At 42.7% G+C, this 17,834-nt stretch overlaps 1 protein-coding gene across 2 annotated transcripts in view; it reads right to left on the reverse strand.

The window, feature by feature from the left end:
• LOC145360207 (matrix remodeling-associated protein 8-like) overlaps positions 1-17,834 on the reverse strand; it is a 58,360-nt gene that overhangs the window by 18,133 nt on the left and 22,393 nt on the right. For both annotated transcript variants that reach the window (XM_080215251.1, XM_080215250.1), the window contains exons 5-6: positions 15,922-16,353; positions 3,473-3,631 (exon numbers count right to left, since the gene is read on the reverse strand). In XM_080215251.1, the coding sequence (XP_080071377.1) occupies positions 3,473-3,631; positions 15,922-16,353 (591 nt within the window). The remainder of the gene's footprint in view (positions 1-3,472; positions 3,632-15,921; positions 16,354-17,834) is intronic.

Below are 17,834 nucleotides of genomic sequence, written 5' to 3' on the forward strand. Positions count from 1 at the left end.
TGCGTCTGCTCTATCAAACAATTCTCCTCAAGATGCCTCGCTACTTTCTCCTTGATTACGGATTCAAGCATTTTACCTACAACAGACGTTAAACTAACCGGCCTATAATTCCCTGCCTTTTGCCTGCTACCCTTCTTAAGCAACGGCGTAACATTAGCCATTTTCCAATCTTCCGGCACTTCCCCTGAATCCAGCGAGGTTTGGAAAATAATCATCAAGGCATCCACTATCACCTCCGCCAAATCTTTCAGAACCCTTGGATGCATTCCATCCGGTCCTGGGGACTTGTCCACAGTCAGTCCCTCCAGTCTGTCGAGCACTGCCTCACTAGTAACAATAATGTCATTCAGGCCCTCCACTCCTACCATCTTTCCATCGCTAACACCCAGCAAACTATTCACGTCCTCCTCCGTGAAGACCGAAGCAAAAAAGTTATTCAAGGCCTCAGCCATTTCCCCATCCCCCACCACTAAATCTCATCCTCTAAGGATCCAACGTTCACCCTAGCCAGCCTCTTCCTTTTTCTATATTTATAAAAACTCTTACTATCCTTTTTTATATTAAGCGCTAACCCAGCTTCATAGTTTATCCTACCTTTCTTTATCAACTTCTTTGTCATTCTTTGTTGATATTTAAACCTCTACCAATCCTCTTCTCGCCCACTACTCTTAGCTACTCTAAACGCATCCGCTTTTGATTTAATACTCTCCTTTACCTCCTTCGTTATCCACGGCTGATTATCTCTCCTCCTCCGATCCTTTTTAACCATAGGAATAAATTTCTGCTGAGCACCAAGAAAGATCTCCTTAAAGATCCTCCACTGTCCCTCAGCAGACCTCCCTTCCAATCTGCTCCCCCAATCAACATTCGCCAATTCCTCTCTCATCCTATCGTACTCCCCTCTGTTCAAACAAAGGACGCGTGTCCGGGAACCCACATTCTCCTCCTCCATCTGCATCAGAAACTCCACCATACAATGATCACTCTTCCCAAGAGGATCCTTCACCACAAGGTCCCTAATTCTACCTGCCTCATTACATAACACCAGATCCAAGATAGCTCGCTCCCTCGTCAGCTCTAACACACACTGTTCAAGGAAACTGTCCCGGCAGCATTCCAAGAGCTCTTCCTCAAGCCCACCTCGTCCAACATGGGTCGACCAATCAATATGTAGATTGAAATCCCCCATAATTATCGCCGTTCCATTCCTGCATGCCGCATTTATTTGCAAGTTAACAGCCCGCCCCACCTCCAGATCATTATTTGGGGGCCTATAGACGACACCCACCAGCATCTTCCTCCCTTTGCTGTTCCTAATCTCCACCCACAACGATTCCACCTTCTGCTGAATGGCTCCTATATCATCCCTTACTACCACTCTGATGCTATCCTTAATCAGCAGAGCTACGCACCCCCCCTTTTTCCTCCCGCCTGTCCTTCCCAAACACTTGATACCCCTGTACATTCAGCTCCCAGTCCCTGTCACCTTGCAGCCACGTCTCTGTAATGGCCACCAGATCATATCCATTTGTGCTGATCTGCGCCACCAACTCGTTCACTTTATTCCGAATGCTTCGTGCATTCAGATAAAGTGCCTTCATCCCAGCCTTCACCTGTACCCTATTTGCAGGAATGCTACCAACCATACTCACGCACCCTACTCCTTTTATTATTGGGACATCCTTTGCCTCTTCCCGTACCTGTACCCTCTCCTTTACTTTAGACCCTACAATTTCACCTACCCTCGCACCCTCCCCCCCCCCAATTAGTTTAAAGGCCTAACTACAGTCCTATCTACAGAATTCGCCAGGACTCTGGTCCCAGCACAGTTCAGACCAACACCATCCCACCTGAACAGGTCCCACCTACCCCAATACTGATGCCAATGTCCCATAAATTCAAACCCATTCCTCCCACACCAATCCCTGATCCACCCATTCGCTTCCTTAATCTTATCAACCCTACGCCGACTGCACACAGTTCAGGCAGTAATCCAGAGATAACCACCTTGTTGGTTCTACGTTTTAATTCCATTCCCAGCTTTTCATACTCCCTCCCCAGATCCTCAGTTCGCATTTTGCCTATGTCGTTGGCACCCACATGTACCACAATGACCGGATTCTCACCCTCCCATTCCAGGTTCCTCTGCAGCCCAGATGTAACATCCTGGATCCGAGCACCAGGCAGACAACACACCTCTCTGTGCTCTTTGTCATTGTGACAAAGGACAGTGTCAATACTCTTAACCACACTATCCCCAATTACCACTACATTCCTTTTCACCTTCTCTTTGTCAGTGCTCTGTGTCTGCATCACTGTACCGTGTGCAGTTTGCTCACCTACCTCACAGCCCTCGTTCTTGTCCACACTGGAAGCAAGAACCTCAAACCTGTAATGCAGATTGAGAGGCTGAGGCATTTGGTCCCCACCCTCCTTCCTCCGGTCCCCACCCTCCTTCCTCCTCTCCCCATCCTCCTTCCTCCTCTCCCCACCCTCCTTCCTCCTCTCAGCAGCCCCCTCCTGTTCCTGACCCTTAGAGTTAGCCAGTCCAGGGGGGGTGGATGTCTCTTGCACCCCATTATTAATGGAACCCTCCCTCTCCCTGATGAGCCTCAGTGTCTGAAGCTCAGAGGCCAGCTCATCTACCTTGAGCTGGAGCTCCTCCAGCAACCTGCACTTACTGCAGACATGGTCACTTGGAAGGACCCTGGGGTCCACCAGCTCCCACATCATACAGAAACAGCACACCACATGCCCCTCCATTATTCCCCTTAAGTAAAACTGAACACCGTTTTCAACTCAAACTTACCTGGCCCTTTTCTCCCAAGCCCTTTGATCCTAAGCCCTAGCAGCTCACTCTGCTTCCCTCTCACTCCGCTGCCCGCTGTCTACAGCAGGCCTCCTTTTAAACCTAGCGCGGTTTGAAAGACTGCTTACCCACAAATCCCCGCGATCCACTCCCTTTGTATTCTTAAAGCCGTAAACGTGAAAAAGCCCGCGAAAATGCTTTTAAATGATTCTAACAGTTTTACAAGGTAATTTCTTACCTTACTCAGTGCTCCTTCACTCCGCCCGCTCCAGCGAACAATGAAAGTTTTTGACTATCCACTCCGTCCATACCTCTCATAATCTTGTAGATCAATCATCATTGATCATTTAATTGCAGATTTCTAGTGAATTCAAATTTCACCATCTGCCATGGTAGGATTCGAACCCGGGACCTCAGAAGCATTACCCTGGGTCTCTAGATCACCAGTCTAGTGACAATACCACTATACCATCACCTCCCTATTTCCCACATATTGCCAAGGAACTGACTACAGAGCAACCAGAAAATCCTTGCTCAACCCCATCCTTCTACCTGTAAACCATGTCCTCTGACAGGGGCCTTAAGGTGGGAGTGGTGGGAGGAAAAGAGGCAGACAAATACAAAATAGGTAACCAGAAAAAACAAGGAAACTACAGACGTCACCTCTCTTTCTCTGTCGGTGGGTAATCAGAGCAATGATGGTTATCAGAATGGCCAGTAGCAGTAGTGTTGCCAGGATATATCCAAATTGATGAAGGAAATGTGAAGAATGTTCTGGAATAAAAACATTGACGACTTTCGGGACTTCAACTGATGTAGATGCTAAAAATAAACAAATGAATAAAATCTTCAAAAATTAATTCACTCATTCAAGATTTGGAATCCACAAAGTGTCAATTTCTTGGCCTACTTGAGGTACTGTTAGTGGCACTAGGCACTATGGAGCTTGGTTGTGAAGTTTAGCTCCTGATGTAATTTTCATCTTTGAGGACTCTATAATTACCAAATCTTGCAATTTCACTGAATGGCTCGGATTTGACTAAAATCCAGTAGGTCTCCATTAAGGATATTCAGTTCTTGGTTCTTGATATTGATTCTTTAAAGTGGATATTCCACATTTCTTTGCACTGTTTATCCAGCATTTATGGATAGCCAAGAAAGCACATTACTGCTAATAATTAATGATTAAGTAAGCCAATGTTCAGTAATTACAGCCTCACTCTTTACACAAACACATAGGGCAGGATTTTCTGGCCACACTCACCCTGAAACCAGAAAATCCTGCCCCAGTCAACAGATCTTTCCATGATCCACCCCCCTTACCCTCTCCAATTCCTGTGGTGGGTGGAATGGGAAAATTTGCCTTATTAAGTTGTGCAGAAACAAATTATCATGGATGCGAGAAATCTGAAATTAAAACAGTGTGCTGGAAATAGTCAGTCTAGCAGCATCTGTGGAGAGAGAACAAAGTTTTATTTCAGATCAATAACTTTTTATCAGAAGTAGAAAAAGTTGGAAACATCATTGGTTTTCAGCATGTGAAAGAGGGTGGGGGAGCATGGGAAGAAGAAAAGGGAAGATCTGTGATAGAGTAGAGAGAAGGGATTAATAGATGAAAGTATCCAAGGTGCCACGGCCAAAAGGCAATGGATGTGCTAAAGGAGGTATGAATAAAATAATCTTGAATAGCTGCTGTATGTGAGAAAGCAGCAAAGGAAACAAAAGAGGCAGGGGTTACAATCTAAAGATCGAATCCTGAAGGCTGTAAAGTACGCAGTCAAAAGATGAGATGCTGTTCCTCAAGCTTGCACTGAGCTTTATTGGAAAACTGCAAGAGGTAGAGAGCAGAAAGGTCAGAGTGCGACCAATGCCCTGTATGTGGACTGAACAGAAATGTTCCTCAAAGCTGTTGCTGAGTCTGCGTTTGGTCTCTTCAAAATGAAGGACATGGGATTGTGAGCAATATACAGTATATTAAATTGAAAGGATAAGTAAATTGCTGTTTCAACTGGAAAAAAAGTTTGTAGTCTTGGATGGTGAGAAAGGAAATGTTAGCTGTCACAAAGTTAAACAAAACACTACTGAATCACATTAGATTGCTCGGCCATCGGCTGCAAGTTGGGGAAATAACAACAGCGTGTGTTCATGCAATTTCAATTTGAGGGGATAGTGGTGCAGTAGTATTTTTGGGGGGACTTGTCATCCAGAGACCCAGTGTAATACTTTATGGACTCTGAGTTAAGATCCCACTGTGACAGATTGTGAAATTTGAATTCAATAAAAATCTGGAATTAAAAGTCTAATGATGATCATGAAACCGGTGCCAATTATATTAAATGCCAATCTGGTTCATTAATGTCCTTTAGGCAAGGAAATCTGCTAGCTTTATCTGGTGTGGTGTACATGTGGCTCCAGACCCACAGCTATAAGGTTGACTCTTAACTGCCCTCTGAAATGGCCCTAGCAAACCACTCAGTTCAAGGGCAATTAGGGATGGGCAAATGCTGGCCCAGCCAATGGTACCCCAAATGAAAAATTAATAAGAAAATAGAATTATTTGTTGACTTTTCCCCAAGGGCTAATTTTATGAACACTCGGCTGATTTTCAGAAGTTACAATAACTTCAACAGGGGTTCCTAGATTCACATTTGACTGACAGTTAAAAGAGGCTACTAAATTACTAAATGTCTTTCATGAAGGGCCTGAATAGAAGTTTGTTTTTATAAAAGAATGGGTTTTATGAATGGAGGTATTTTCATCATCAACTGTGCAGGGTGAGAGCTGTACACTATATTGTTAATTTTTTTTTATCTCCATAAGAATCCATGGTGGATAAAGGGTGAGTTCCAATGGACTTGGCATGTAGGGTATGATAGGTCACGCTGGATGTTTTAAAGTTTATTTATGTGTCACAAGTAGGCTTACATTAACACTGCAATGGAGCTACTGTGAACATCCCTGAGTTGCCAAACTCTGGCACCTGTTTGAGTACACTGAGGGAGAATTTAGCATGGCCAATGCACCTAATCAGCATGTCTTTCGACTGTGGGAGGAAACCGGAGCACCCAGAGGAAACCCATGCAGACACAGGAAGCAAGTGCAGACTCTGGACAGACAGAAGCAAGCCGGGAATCGAACCTGGGTCCCTGGTGCTGTGAGGCAGCGTCACTAATCACCGTGCCACCAAGTATATGGGAGCATGAATTGGCATACAGGGTATAAAGGGCCATGAGATTTGGTGTGGGACATTGAGATAGCATAGAGTCATGAGGGGCCTTCGATGGGTTGACAATGAGGGCTTTGAGGTCCTGGGGGTATCTTGGGACGTGAAGGCCAGAGAACCTAGCAGCTTCTGAAACAACTGGGGCGGTACAATAGTACAGTGGTTAGCTTTGCTGCCTCACAGCACCAGGCACCTAGGTCCAATTCCAGCCTTGGCTGCCTGTGTGGTGTTTGCCTTTTTTCTCGTTTGTGCATGAGTTTCCTGCGGGTGCACCAGTTTCCTGCCATACTCCAAAGATGTGCAGATTAGATGGATTTGCCATGCTAAATTGCCCCTTAGTGTCCCAAGATGTGTATGTTAGGGGGATTAGCAGAGTAAATATGTGGGGGTACAGGGATAGGGTCTGGGTAAAATGCGCTGTCAGAGAGTTGGTGCAGACTGAATGGGCTGAATGGTCTCCTGAACTGTAAGGGTTCTATGGTTTCACCTCCCCCCCCTTCCCCCACCCACCACCACCCACCACCACCACCATGGCCAGCTATGCTCTGCTTCTGGGATTAGCAGGCCCAACCCCATCCTACTTCTGTCCCCCATACCCCTACATATCAAGAGTGAAAATCTCATGATTTGGGGTACTTTTTACTGAGGCTTTCCAGCAAGTCAAAAAATTTCCCAACTGGAGCTTCCTGCCAGGGTGGCAAAAATCTAGGCCCTAATCTTTCTGTGAAACATGGCATTCTAACGCAGCAATCTAGTGTTTGCATAAAGCATTCCTAGGCATTGATGCTTGAGAAATGTAAGTTAATCTAGACGGAAAAGAAGTTAAGGCTGTCTTACTTTTTGTTCAGACACTAAACTATGCACAGTGGTTGCCAAGCATGAGAGCCAGGATTGAATAATCAGGATCACAACACAGGCACACAAGATTCCCTAACATATCCCTGTACCACAATATCCTACCACATTAGTGCATTCAGATTTGGAGAAAGTCTATGTGGTGACAATTTCTACTTTTATTTTCTAAAAAAATCAAATAATGATAATAACAGACACATTTGGTGGTGCAGGAGTCATGTCACTGTTCATACTATTGATCTAGGCATTAGCCTGAATACTTTGGTCAATCAGTATCTCTGAGTCAGGGTCCTGTTGGATCCTTTCGCAAAATAGAGTCAGAACTTTAAAAATTGTTACTGACTGTTAATTATATATTAATTGCATTTAAATTATGCAGGTTGTAGGAATTAACTGGGGATTCATTTCTGCCCCTAAAATTAGGCACAGACTGATACTGGGGATGTTGCATTAGGAGGTGTCTGCTTGCAATACATAACTCTGTAAATAAATGCTTAGATATGTGTGTTAAGATTCGTTCCAGTTCTTTCCTTTGCCAACTGGTTTTCTGGAATATAAGTCTGTTGGACAAAGTGTTTTTTTATAAGAGTATATCAAGCACATTTTTACAAAATGAGATGTGTCAGCCATTCTGTTATATAATAGAGTGTATCAGTCACACTGCTGTGCTTTGGGTGCATTAGTCACATTGCTGTTACTGTATGTCCTGTGTACAGTGCAGTACTATAAGTTGCGCTGTTGATAATTGGTTACATAGTTTAAGCAATCCTTCCAGTGTAACAATGTTCCAGCTTTTTACTAATGTGTTGGTTTATATCCAGGAGGACAAGGTGATATCATAGTCAATAGTATGACTTCTGCACCATTGTTCGCACCTGTCGCAGTCACTCTGTGGGCTTGTGCTCATTAGGTTCTTACCTAACCAGATGTAGGCAGAGAATCCACCTGCAACAGCTTCTCTTCCTGTTTCTGGACCATTACCTCTGCTGTCTTCCAAGGGTCTATTCTTGGCTGCCTCCTACTTCTCATCTGCATGCTGCCCCTCAGTGACTGCCCCTCATCTGAAAACACAACATCAGGTTCCACATATATATTGAAGACACCCACCTCTATTTCGCCACCACATCTCGCAACCCCTCCAATGTCTTTAAATTGTCGGATTGCTTGTCCGAAATCTGGTACTGGATAAGAAATCTCCTTCAACAAAATACTGGGAAGACAAAAGCTTCTCTGCTACAAACTCCATTTGCTAGCCAATTACTAAATCCCTCTCCTAGACAATTGTTTTGAAGCTAAACCAAGCTGTTTGGAAATTTTTTGTTGTATCTGATCCTGAGAAGAAGTAACAACCAACTATTTGCGCCAACACAAAGATTGCCTATTTCTGCCTTTGTAACTTTTCCCAATTCTTCCCCCTGCTTCAGCTTATCAGTAGTTGAAACCCTCATGCATGCTTCATCACTTCTAGGCTTGATTATTGCAATCCACTCTTGGAACGCCTTCCATCTTCCATGCTCCATACACTTATCCCAAACTCTACTGTCCATTTGCATTACTTGCACCGAGTCTTATTCATCCATCACCCCTGTGCTTGCTGACCTAAATTTGTTCCCAGTTAAGCAATGCCTCGACTTTAAAATTCAATTTTCAAAATTTCCAAAACGCTCATTGAATTCACCTCTCCCTATTTCTGTACACTCCTTCAGCCCTATAATCTTCAACAATATCGATGTTCCTCCATTATAACTCTTGCTTATCCCAGATTTTAATGACTCCATCATTGACAGCAGTCACTCAGTTGCTGAAGCCCTAAAGTCTGGAATTCCCTCCCCAAACCTCCTGATCTCTCTTTTCACCTTTAAGACACTCCTTAAATCTACCTTGTTGACCAACCTTTTGATCATCTGTCCTTATATCTCCTCACTTGGCTCTGTCAAATTCTGTTTGATAATCCTAAAAGGAGGCCTGAGATGTTTTACTATGTTAAAGGCACTATATGGATCAAACTGACACTTATTTTGTTAGTATGAAACAGTTGCCAGAAATCTAGGTTTTAAAACTAAATTCTATTGTTCCACTTGATTACTGAGAATTATCTATTATTCATACGCTTGATGCATTTGAATCAGCAGTAAACACTGGGCTTGGATTCTACTGTTCACACCCCCTCCTGCTCACCCCTGTCCCTTCCAGTTTTGAACTTAGTTAAAACAGATAACTGTTTCTTGGTAAGAAACTAAACAGGATTGCTAGCCTCAAAAGAAGGAATAAACATCTGGGAACAAAGTGTCTTGGGGTCCTGGTGTATCATCCAGCAGGGGATCATCTGCAACAGGAGATCTGAAATATTTTATCAAACACAACACAAAGCATCTCATAAATCAACCCAAAGTAAAGCCAAAACACATAAACTTTTATTGATCACTCTGAACATGGTTTACCCTACCTTGGACTAACTGTAACTAGCATTTTTAAAAATTAATACAAAAATAGGAGTCGGTTCTGCAGTCTCTTACGTCTTTCCCTCCATTCAATTAGGTCAAGATTGATCTGTACCTCAACTCTATTGCAGTTTCTCTGTCACACAGAGATAACATCAAGTGAAGGCAACATTTTCAGATTTTCAATGTGGCCGTGTACACAGCTAATTTTCTACTCATACACCAACTGTGCACATCATTATCATCAGTGCACGGAACAGATCTGCAGTCAAACTATCAACTATTGTATTTCTGAATGTATTAGATTTTTAAACTACAGCTACCAAAACACCGTGGCTGTCTGGAACATCCACTGCCAGCACTCTCCAACACCAGCACTGCATCATCAATAGTAATTATTGTCTTTTACTCCAATTCAAACAGAGTTCTTGAATAACCTCCTAATTTCAAAGTGTTGCTTGACCTTTCTTTTCTGTGTGCCTCTGGAACAAGGGTCCAATATCCATCAGTCATGAATTAGAACCAAGATCAACATGGACAAAGGCGGACTGGTGATTCAGTTAACAGCTGTATCAAATCCAGGAGTCCTGGTCGTCAAGTCATTTATAGTCTGACATGTTTTTTAGATTAAAATAATAAACATTGAGATTTTACATTGTTTAATACTCTCCTTTTACAAATTAATATTCTCAAATAATTATTTTCTTTTTATAATTAATTTTCCAAGTTGTTGTTTTTTCACAGGAATGAAAAATACTGAGCTCTTGAAATGCAGCCAATTCCACATGGTTTCCATATGTACTGAATCAACAGAACAGGATGCAGTTCATGTCTCAGAAACTTCTGGAAATTCTTAGAAGCAAACTTTCATAAAACAGTTGGGGATGTAAAACACCTTTTAAAGGAACAATAACGTCATGAGGTGTGGGTATTAGAAGAGTAGCAATGAAGACAGGAAGAAGAAAAAAAGCTCAAAAGCAAGAAGATAATAAGAAAAAGCTTTCAGAGGCTAGTTAACACAGCACTCTCTCTCGCCAAGACTGCACCAATTAGGTGTTGACTGGAATAGATTATCTGCATTTTGGGGCAGAAGCAGTCTCTTTGATTACATGTGGCAGCTTTTATGTTTTTACTTTCTTGCATTTAATTAAAATTTTAAACATCCTACTTCACCTGAGATTTATTTGTTTGAAGGATTTTGACTAGAGTTTTATGCAGGGGATTCTGAACACAGTAATGTCAAAAAGATGGGAAGATGTCCAACATGAGCAATAGCCAGGCCTTCTTTACTTTGGATTTAACTGCTATTTCCTTCTCTTTTTCCTTTTAATGGTTCTGGGTGGAGCTGAAGGAACTGATTTTCTTCATCCAGAGACTTCAGACATATGTTATGACATCTGGAGTTTGCATTGCTTTGTAATTATTTAGTTGCAATATACTCCTTCCTAGGTCTTTACTGCCTTAAATTAACATCATTCAAGGGTTGGGGGTCTTACAATTAAACTCTTTGAGTTTTGGAAAATTTCCTGTATTTTTCTTTCCTGTCTCAGTCTCACTTTGAACATTCAAATTCAGGAAAAATTTGTTGCATGTGACACAATCTTTGGCACTCCCCAGACATCCTCATTATTCTGCAGCACTCATTGAGCACATAACTATATTTCAAATTTCTGAAGATTCTCCTGGGGCAGCAATTTCACCTTGTTTCACCCTTTTTGTCGGGGCAACTATATACAATTTGGTGGAGTTCTGTCCTGTGCAAAAACATACTTGAAACATGTCCAATTTCTTATCAGCAGTTTCTTTGGCAGCCATAAACAAGCTGTAGCATATGCAGATGAGGAGTCTAATGCCTGTTGTGGACCCATTTCCAAAATTGACCAGAACATTAGCTTTTACAGTTCCTTAAAGAGACTGATGAAGTAAGCCAACAAAAACCTTTCTCTTTTCAACTTAGTTTGAGGTGAAGAGATGAGAAGCAGTCTTCTCCAAGCTTCAAACCACTATTTGCAGGCTGCAATGGCATGTGTGTTCTCCCACTGAGGTCCACTGCTAGTCCAAAGAAAATAGGCAAATGCCTCAGGAAGCACAATACATTCCCACAGCTTACTGGACTTATTTAGAAGAGGCCTACTGTCCGATTTCAAACAAGCCTCTGGCTTTTAGCTTCTGTCACACACCTTGACTGCAATGAGCGTTTCCCATTCAAAAATGGGTCAAAATCTCCCCCTATCTGTCAAACAGCTCTGAATTATATGAGGACTGGTCCATCTTTTGATTTCTGACGTATACAATATAGCTGCAGTACTGAAACTATAGCAATTGACACCACAATCCTAACTGCATTGAAAAATGTCCTGCTATTCTCACGGTAAAGCAAAGCTTGAATTTTTATTATTCAGTAGATATTTATAAAAATCTTTAATGCAGTGTACTCTCAATTATTAAAAACTTTAGTGGTGAAATTCTGTCTGTTATTGCAATGGGTTTTTACCAAAGTGGCAGTTGTATACTGGAGAATTGTTAAAAATATATTTGATCACAGGAAATGGGCGTTGTTGGTTAGGCTAGCATTTACTGCCTTCACTAACTGCTCCTGAAGTGGTGGTGAATTGTCTTCTTGAACCACTGCAGTCCATGTGTTGGAGGAACAACTGAAAGGGAATTTCAGAATTTTGATCTAGCAATCATGAGGGAAAGGCAATATAGTTCCAAGTCAGGATGATGAGTGACTTGGAGGGGAACTTGCAAGTGGTGTTGTTTCCATGTATCTCTTGCCCTTGTTTTTCTAGGTGGTAGAGGTCAAAGGTTTAGAAGGTGTTATTGAAGGAACCTTGGTAAGTTTCAGCAGTGCATCTTGTGTATGGTACAGACTGCTGCCACTATGTTGGTGATGGAGGGAGTGAAGGTGGTGGTGGAGTGACAATTAAGTGAGTTACTTTATCCTTAAAGATGTAGAGCTTCTTGAGTGTTGTTGAAGTTGCACTCATTCAAGCAAGTGGACAGTATTGCACCACATTCCTGACTTATGCCTTATGGATGGTGCAAAGGCTTTGGGAGTCAGCGGCGAGCTAATCTCCACAGAATTCCCAGTATCTGACCTGCGATTGTATTAACAGTATTTACATGGCTGGTCCAGTTCAATTTCTGGTCAATGGTAACCCCCAGGATGTTAATGACTTACATGAAAGTATTTCATTCTATACGATGGGCCTCAAGAAACAACTACAGATCAGCCTGTCAACAATGAGAATACTATTGTGCACCTCCATCAATGAGCTTAAACCCTGCATGTCATTAAAATTAGTGGCATTTAAAGTGAGCCTAATCATGGAGTAGTGCAAAATTAAGGTTTGAACATGATATGAACAAACTTCTTTTATGCAGCCAAGGATTAGCTTAGGGAATACATTGCCTGAAAATAAAGCAGAGGCAGATTCAAACATGGCTTTCAAAAGGAAATTGGATAATTATCTGAAGAGAAAATTGTTCCAAGGCCCCAGGAAAAAGCAGGGAAGTAGAATTAGCTGAGTAGCTCTTACAGAGAACCCGCATTGGCACAAAGAGCCAAATGGTCTCCACCTGCAACTGTCATGTGCTGGCTTCTCGCCTTTGAATAATGTAAGTAAAAGAGGACAGTCGGGTTTCCAGCACTGATCAATTCTAATTCACAGAGTTCTCTGAACAACCAAACACAGCAATGGAACTTAGCCTTAGACTTGGGACTCCCATGCCTTAAAAGGATGGTTACCTGCCCCACTTTGCTAGCCAATTGAAAGCTGATAATCAGCAAACGTGAGCGTGGTGGTCATTGCTGGGACTGCACCTAGTAGACAGGATGTGGATATGCCAGCGTTGGACTGGGGTAAACACAGTAAAAAGTCTGACAACACCAGGTTTAAGTCCAACCGATTTATTTGATAGTAAACTCACTAGCTTTTGGGCGGGACTAACCCCGAAAGCTAGTGAGTGTACTAACAAATAAATCGGTTGGACTTAAACCTGGTGTTGTCAGACCTAGTAGACAGGACATGCTATACCAACTCGCCATGCTGGTCGATCAGGAAGGGTGCAAGGGTGATTTAAATATTAATGACATTCGAGCAATAGTCTGGACTCACTTACCTTAATCCCCTCACCAATCTAGGTTCTCACTATTGAGGATCATAGATGGTCTTCACCAATGGAGACCAAACATAATGGTCTTGCTAGTGGGACTGGAGGCTATTAAAGCTCCCTGGGCGGTCAGGGCAGGGCTGGAAAGTGCCCACGGGGATGGAGCCTGAGGGGCAGACTCTAATGGAACACGGTCTGAGGGGGCAGAGCTATGACTGGAGGGGGAAGGCTGATATAGATTCATGGGGGGGTGGGAAAGGCAGGGGGGTGCATGACAGGCCAGATGGCAATTATGGGGTGGGAGGGTGGGGGCAATCCACCAAGGCAGCGATCAGGTTGGACGAGTGACAGATCTCTGTGCATACTGTGTACAGTACAATGGGAGATAATGTCATCTGTGCAATGGCACTTCTAGAGCTCAGCAGCTGGCCTCACCAGTATGCTGAGACTCTATCATCTTTCCCTCTACCAATTGGCGAGGTTCACATTACAGTCTCTGTGTTGTACGGAGTGCCGTAAATTACCATTACCTACCTTACTGAAAAGAAGGGTGAGAAAACCTCCCATTTTCTCACTTGTTTTGCACTTAGAATTTTTTTGACAAAACTCAGTCCCACATAAATCAAACTGGCCTTGCAACTGTTCAATGTAGTCTGATGTCACTGGGGCCAGCTCCAGTCAGGCAGACAGGACCAGGAGAACCCTCCCAGGACCATATTGTTCCAGTTAGAAGGGCCTACGACACCAAACTGCAGGGAGACCGCCATTCAGCAGGGAGTCTTCATATGGCAGAGGGCCCATTCATCGCTGGTAAAATGCCAATGGCAGTGGGAGGAAAGAGATCCTTAATTGGCCACTTAAGTGGCTCAGTTGACTTCAGAGCAGGGGTTTCTACCTTCCCTGCAAGTGGTTCAACAGTGGGGTTCAGTGGTTAGGACTGCTGCCTCACAGCACCAGAGACCCAGGTTTGATTCCTAGGGTCACTGTCTGTGTGGAGTTTGCACATTCTCTGTCTCTGTGGGTTTCCTCCAGGTGCTTCGGTTTCCTTCTACAGTCTGAAAGATGTGCTGGTTAGGTGCATTGACCTGAACAGGCGCTCGAGTGTGGTGACTATGGGAATTTCACAGTAATTTCATTGCAGTGTTAGCGTAAGCCTTATTTGTGACTAATAAATAAACTTTTACTTATAAATGCCATGGTGGCACAGGCACACCACTCTCCTATCCTCATTGTTTTACAGTTCCCACCTCACCATCTACCAGCCCATCTCTAGAGGGCTGGTGAAATCCAACTTACCAGTATTTTTTTCACTTTGTGTTGGAGATCAAATATCTCTGACAAACAAAAGGGATCAATCTGTTCTTGGAGGATGGAGGGTGTGTGATGTCCCAGAGGGTTGATTGGAGGGGGGCAGGAGTGATAGATCTCCCAGAGCACTATGCACACTGGGAAATCTGGTGCCTCTGCAATGGCGCCCACAGAACTCAGCAGCCAGCCTCCCGGCAAGAATAGGCACTTCTCCATTTCCCTCAGCTGGCATGAATCACATCTGGGCTCTTTTTCTTCTAAGTGCTGTATAATTGCAACTGGGAATTGCAATAGAGTTGATTGAATGATAGGAGAGTGATAGGTGCAAAGAAGATCAGAATGAAGGAAGTGAAGTGGAGGAGGAGGCTGGGGAAGATTCGTAAGCATAGTAAGCAGGAAGGTTAAAAATGATACAGCAGGAGAAAAGGCAGCAAAATAGAAAGGGCAAAGAGAAAACACATCCCTGCATTCAGCTAATAGGTTGTGCATCTAATATTGTCAACATAGTACAGCCAATAAGATATTATGGTCTGTTAAATGATGTGCTTATCATTGACAGTGAAATCACATCAGACCATCTCCTTAACTGGCTTAACATTGCTATTGTCTTCGCATCACAACAACTGAATGAGAAAAAGGTACTGCAGACGTTTGCTGCTATGCAATAAAGAGACTGCAGGAAATTTCCTTTGCATCCTGATATGTAAAAGGCACTGAGACATACTTCAGATCCCAGTCTTTTCTGAGTTAGTTGCTTTGGGGCCATGGCAACAGCAGGTGTGTTGAAGTGTCAACATTCTAGAACTAGTGAAAATTTTCTCAGGGTTCCTGCTCCTGATTATTATTCAATAACCCATATTGAGAATATGTATATTGAGTCAGAACAGGATCAGCTAAATGGATAACACGCTGACGCTCTAAGTAGGCTCATGCATGAAAAATGGAACTCTACCCTTCAAGGTTCCATACCTTCAAGAGAGGAGGAACACAGGGACAAGACAGGCTATTCTGCCTCAAAGCCCTGTTTCGAAAGGAAGAAAGTTAAAACTAAAAATCAAGATATTAGATTAGCTTGGTCTTTTTTTGTTACAGAATGTAACATCTAAATGGGCTCCTATAAATTTAGTGTATATAATTATTATGAAAACATAATACAAAAAAACTCTTACATGTTTTATGTGTTAAGTTCACTTTGGCTGACTCTGTAATAAAGAGGTTGAAGATGCGTCTCTCATGAATCCCACAGTAATGGTGATGCAAATCACATGAGTAGATTCCTTCATCACCAAAGCGAAGATTGGAGATCGTCAGCGAAAAATCACCATCAGCAAATGCTGTCTCTGATATATTCATCCGTTTCCTGACAAACTGAGGGCCGTAAGATCGCTGTTCCCCAGAAGCATACAGGTCAATTAGTCGGTCAGCTTGGTCATGCCAGACACCAGGAGGTGACCTATCCCAATGGACCACCTGTTGCTCTTCTTCACTGTGTCTCTCCGTCCAAATGTGGTTGTGATTTTCACAAGGCAGCACCACAGTTGTACCAACTAAGGCCACCATTACTGCCTTCTCTCCATCCCAAAACCTCCTCACTTTTTTTGCTGTAAACAGAAAGCACACCCAGTTAGGGGTTGTGTAGATAGCAATTATTTGTCAATCTGGTAATGCACATGGAATGGCTGCAGTTAGAGTTCTGACTATTCAGTCCATAGTTCAGTGATTCATTGTGACCTGAGTTTTTACGTTTGCCATTTAAATTTCTGTGTCCTCGTTTTCAAATGAAAGCAGCTTACGTAAAATGATCACATTGTAATTAAACTTCCCTTCCAATGATTGCATCATTAATGCCTGAAAATTGGCAGAAAGGTGCAGTTAGAGTATGACAAGCTTATGCAGATAGTTTCCATAATAAATATAGGCATAGAAATTCAAAACAGCAGAAGTTACCTGGAAGCTCAAGTGATTTATAAATTGTTAAATGTTATAAAATTGGACAAGCCAAAAGACAAAACCATGGAGTCATGTATTTGTTTCAGAATGGTTAAAGGTTAACCTTGGTTTGAAGGTGTGGATTATGGCACAATGTGTACAGTATGACTGAGTTTGAATGCTGTTTAATATTGGGGTAAAGCCAGGCTCAGTAGATCCCTGTTCATCATAGCTTGTAAGAGGAAAGATTGAGGAGGGTAGCAAGCATTTAATAAGTAGTTAATTTCATATGCCAAGGTTCTTCATGCTGTTGTTGAACTTTTCCTGGAAATTACAGCTTGTCCTATATCTTAAAATGGGCAAATATTTAAAATAAATAAGCACTGCCAAGTATGAGAATTCCTGTCAGTGAAACTGGGTTTTGTATCAGAAAAAGATACATTTTTCATGCATACTATTCATGTAAAATGGAGGCAAAATTCATTCGGTCCTCGTGTGATTGCAAGTTATTTGGTATTCACAGTATAGAATAAGCTGTTAAATCCAACAGGTCTCTGCCAATGTTTCTGCTTCATGTGAGCCATCTCTTGTCAACATATTATATTGTTCCTTTAACTGTTTTGTATTAAGCAAGTTTCCCTTTAAATGCATCTGTGCTATTCTCCTTAACTCTCCCATGAGGTAGTAAGTTCTGCACTGTAAGTGCTCTCTGAGTAAAGAAGTCTGCCTAAATTAAAACAGAAAATGCTGGAAGTATTCAGCAGGTCATGCAGCATCTGTGGAGAGAGAAGAGAGAGAATGTTGCAGGTTGATGACATTTCATCGGAACCTCTAATTCCTTATTGGATTTTTTGGTGACTAACTTACATTTATTGACCCTACGGCTGTAAGACTAACTTATATTTATTGACCCTACGGCTGTAAGACTAACTTATACTTATTGACCCTACAACTGTAACTTTCCAGCCCCTGCATGGCATGTTTTCCTGTGATGGGTGTGACTTGCCATTGGCTGCTGGTGGGATCTTTTCGTCCTGCCAAAACCTACAGCGTTTTGCATGGCTCACCTGGCCAGTCGCCGAGGATCCAGTTGACTTTGTTGGGACTGGAAGATCCCGCCGATGGCAAGGGCTGGAAAGTCTTGCCACAAGTG

The sequence above is a fragment of the Carcharhinus amblyrhynchos genome, chromosome 30, assembly GCF_965287045.1.
Source record: "Carcharhinus amblyrhynchos chromosome 30, sCarAmb.v2.hapA, whole genome shotgun sequence".
In the NCBI taxonomy this organism is placed as follows: domain Eukaryota; kingdom Metazoa; phylum Chordata; class Chondrichthyes; order Carcharhiniformes; family Carcharhinidae; genus Carcharhinus; species Carcharhinus amblyrhynchos.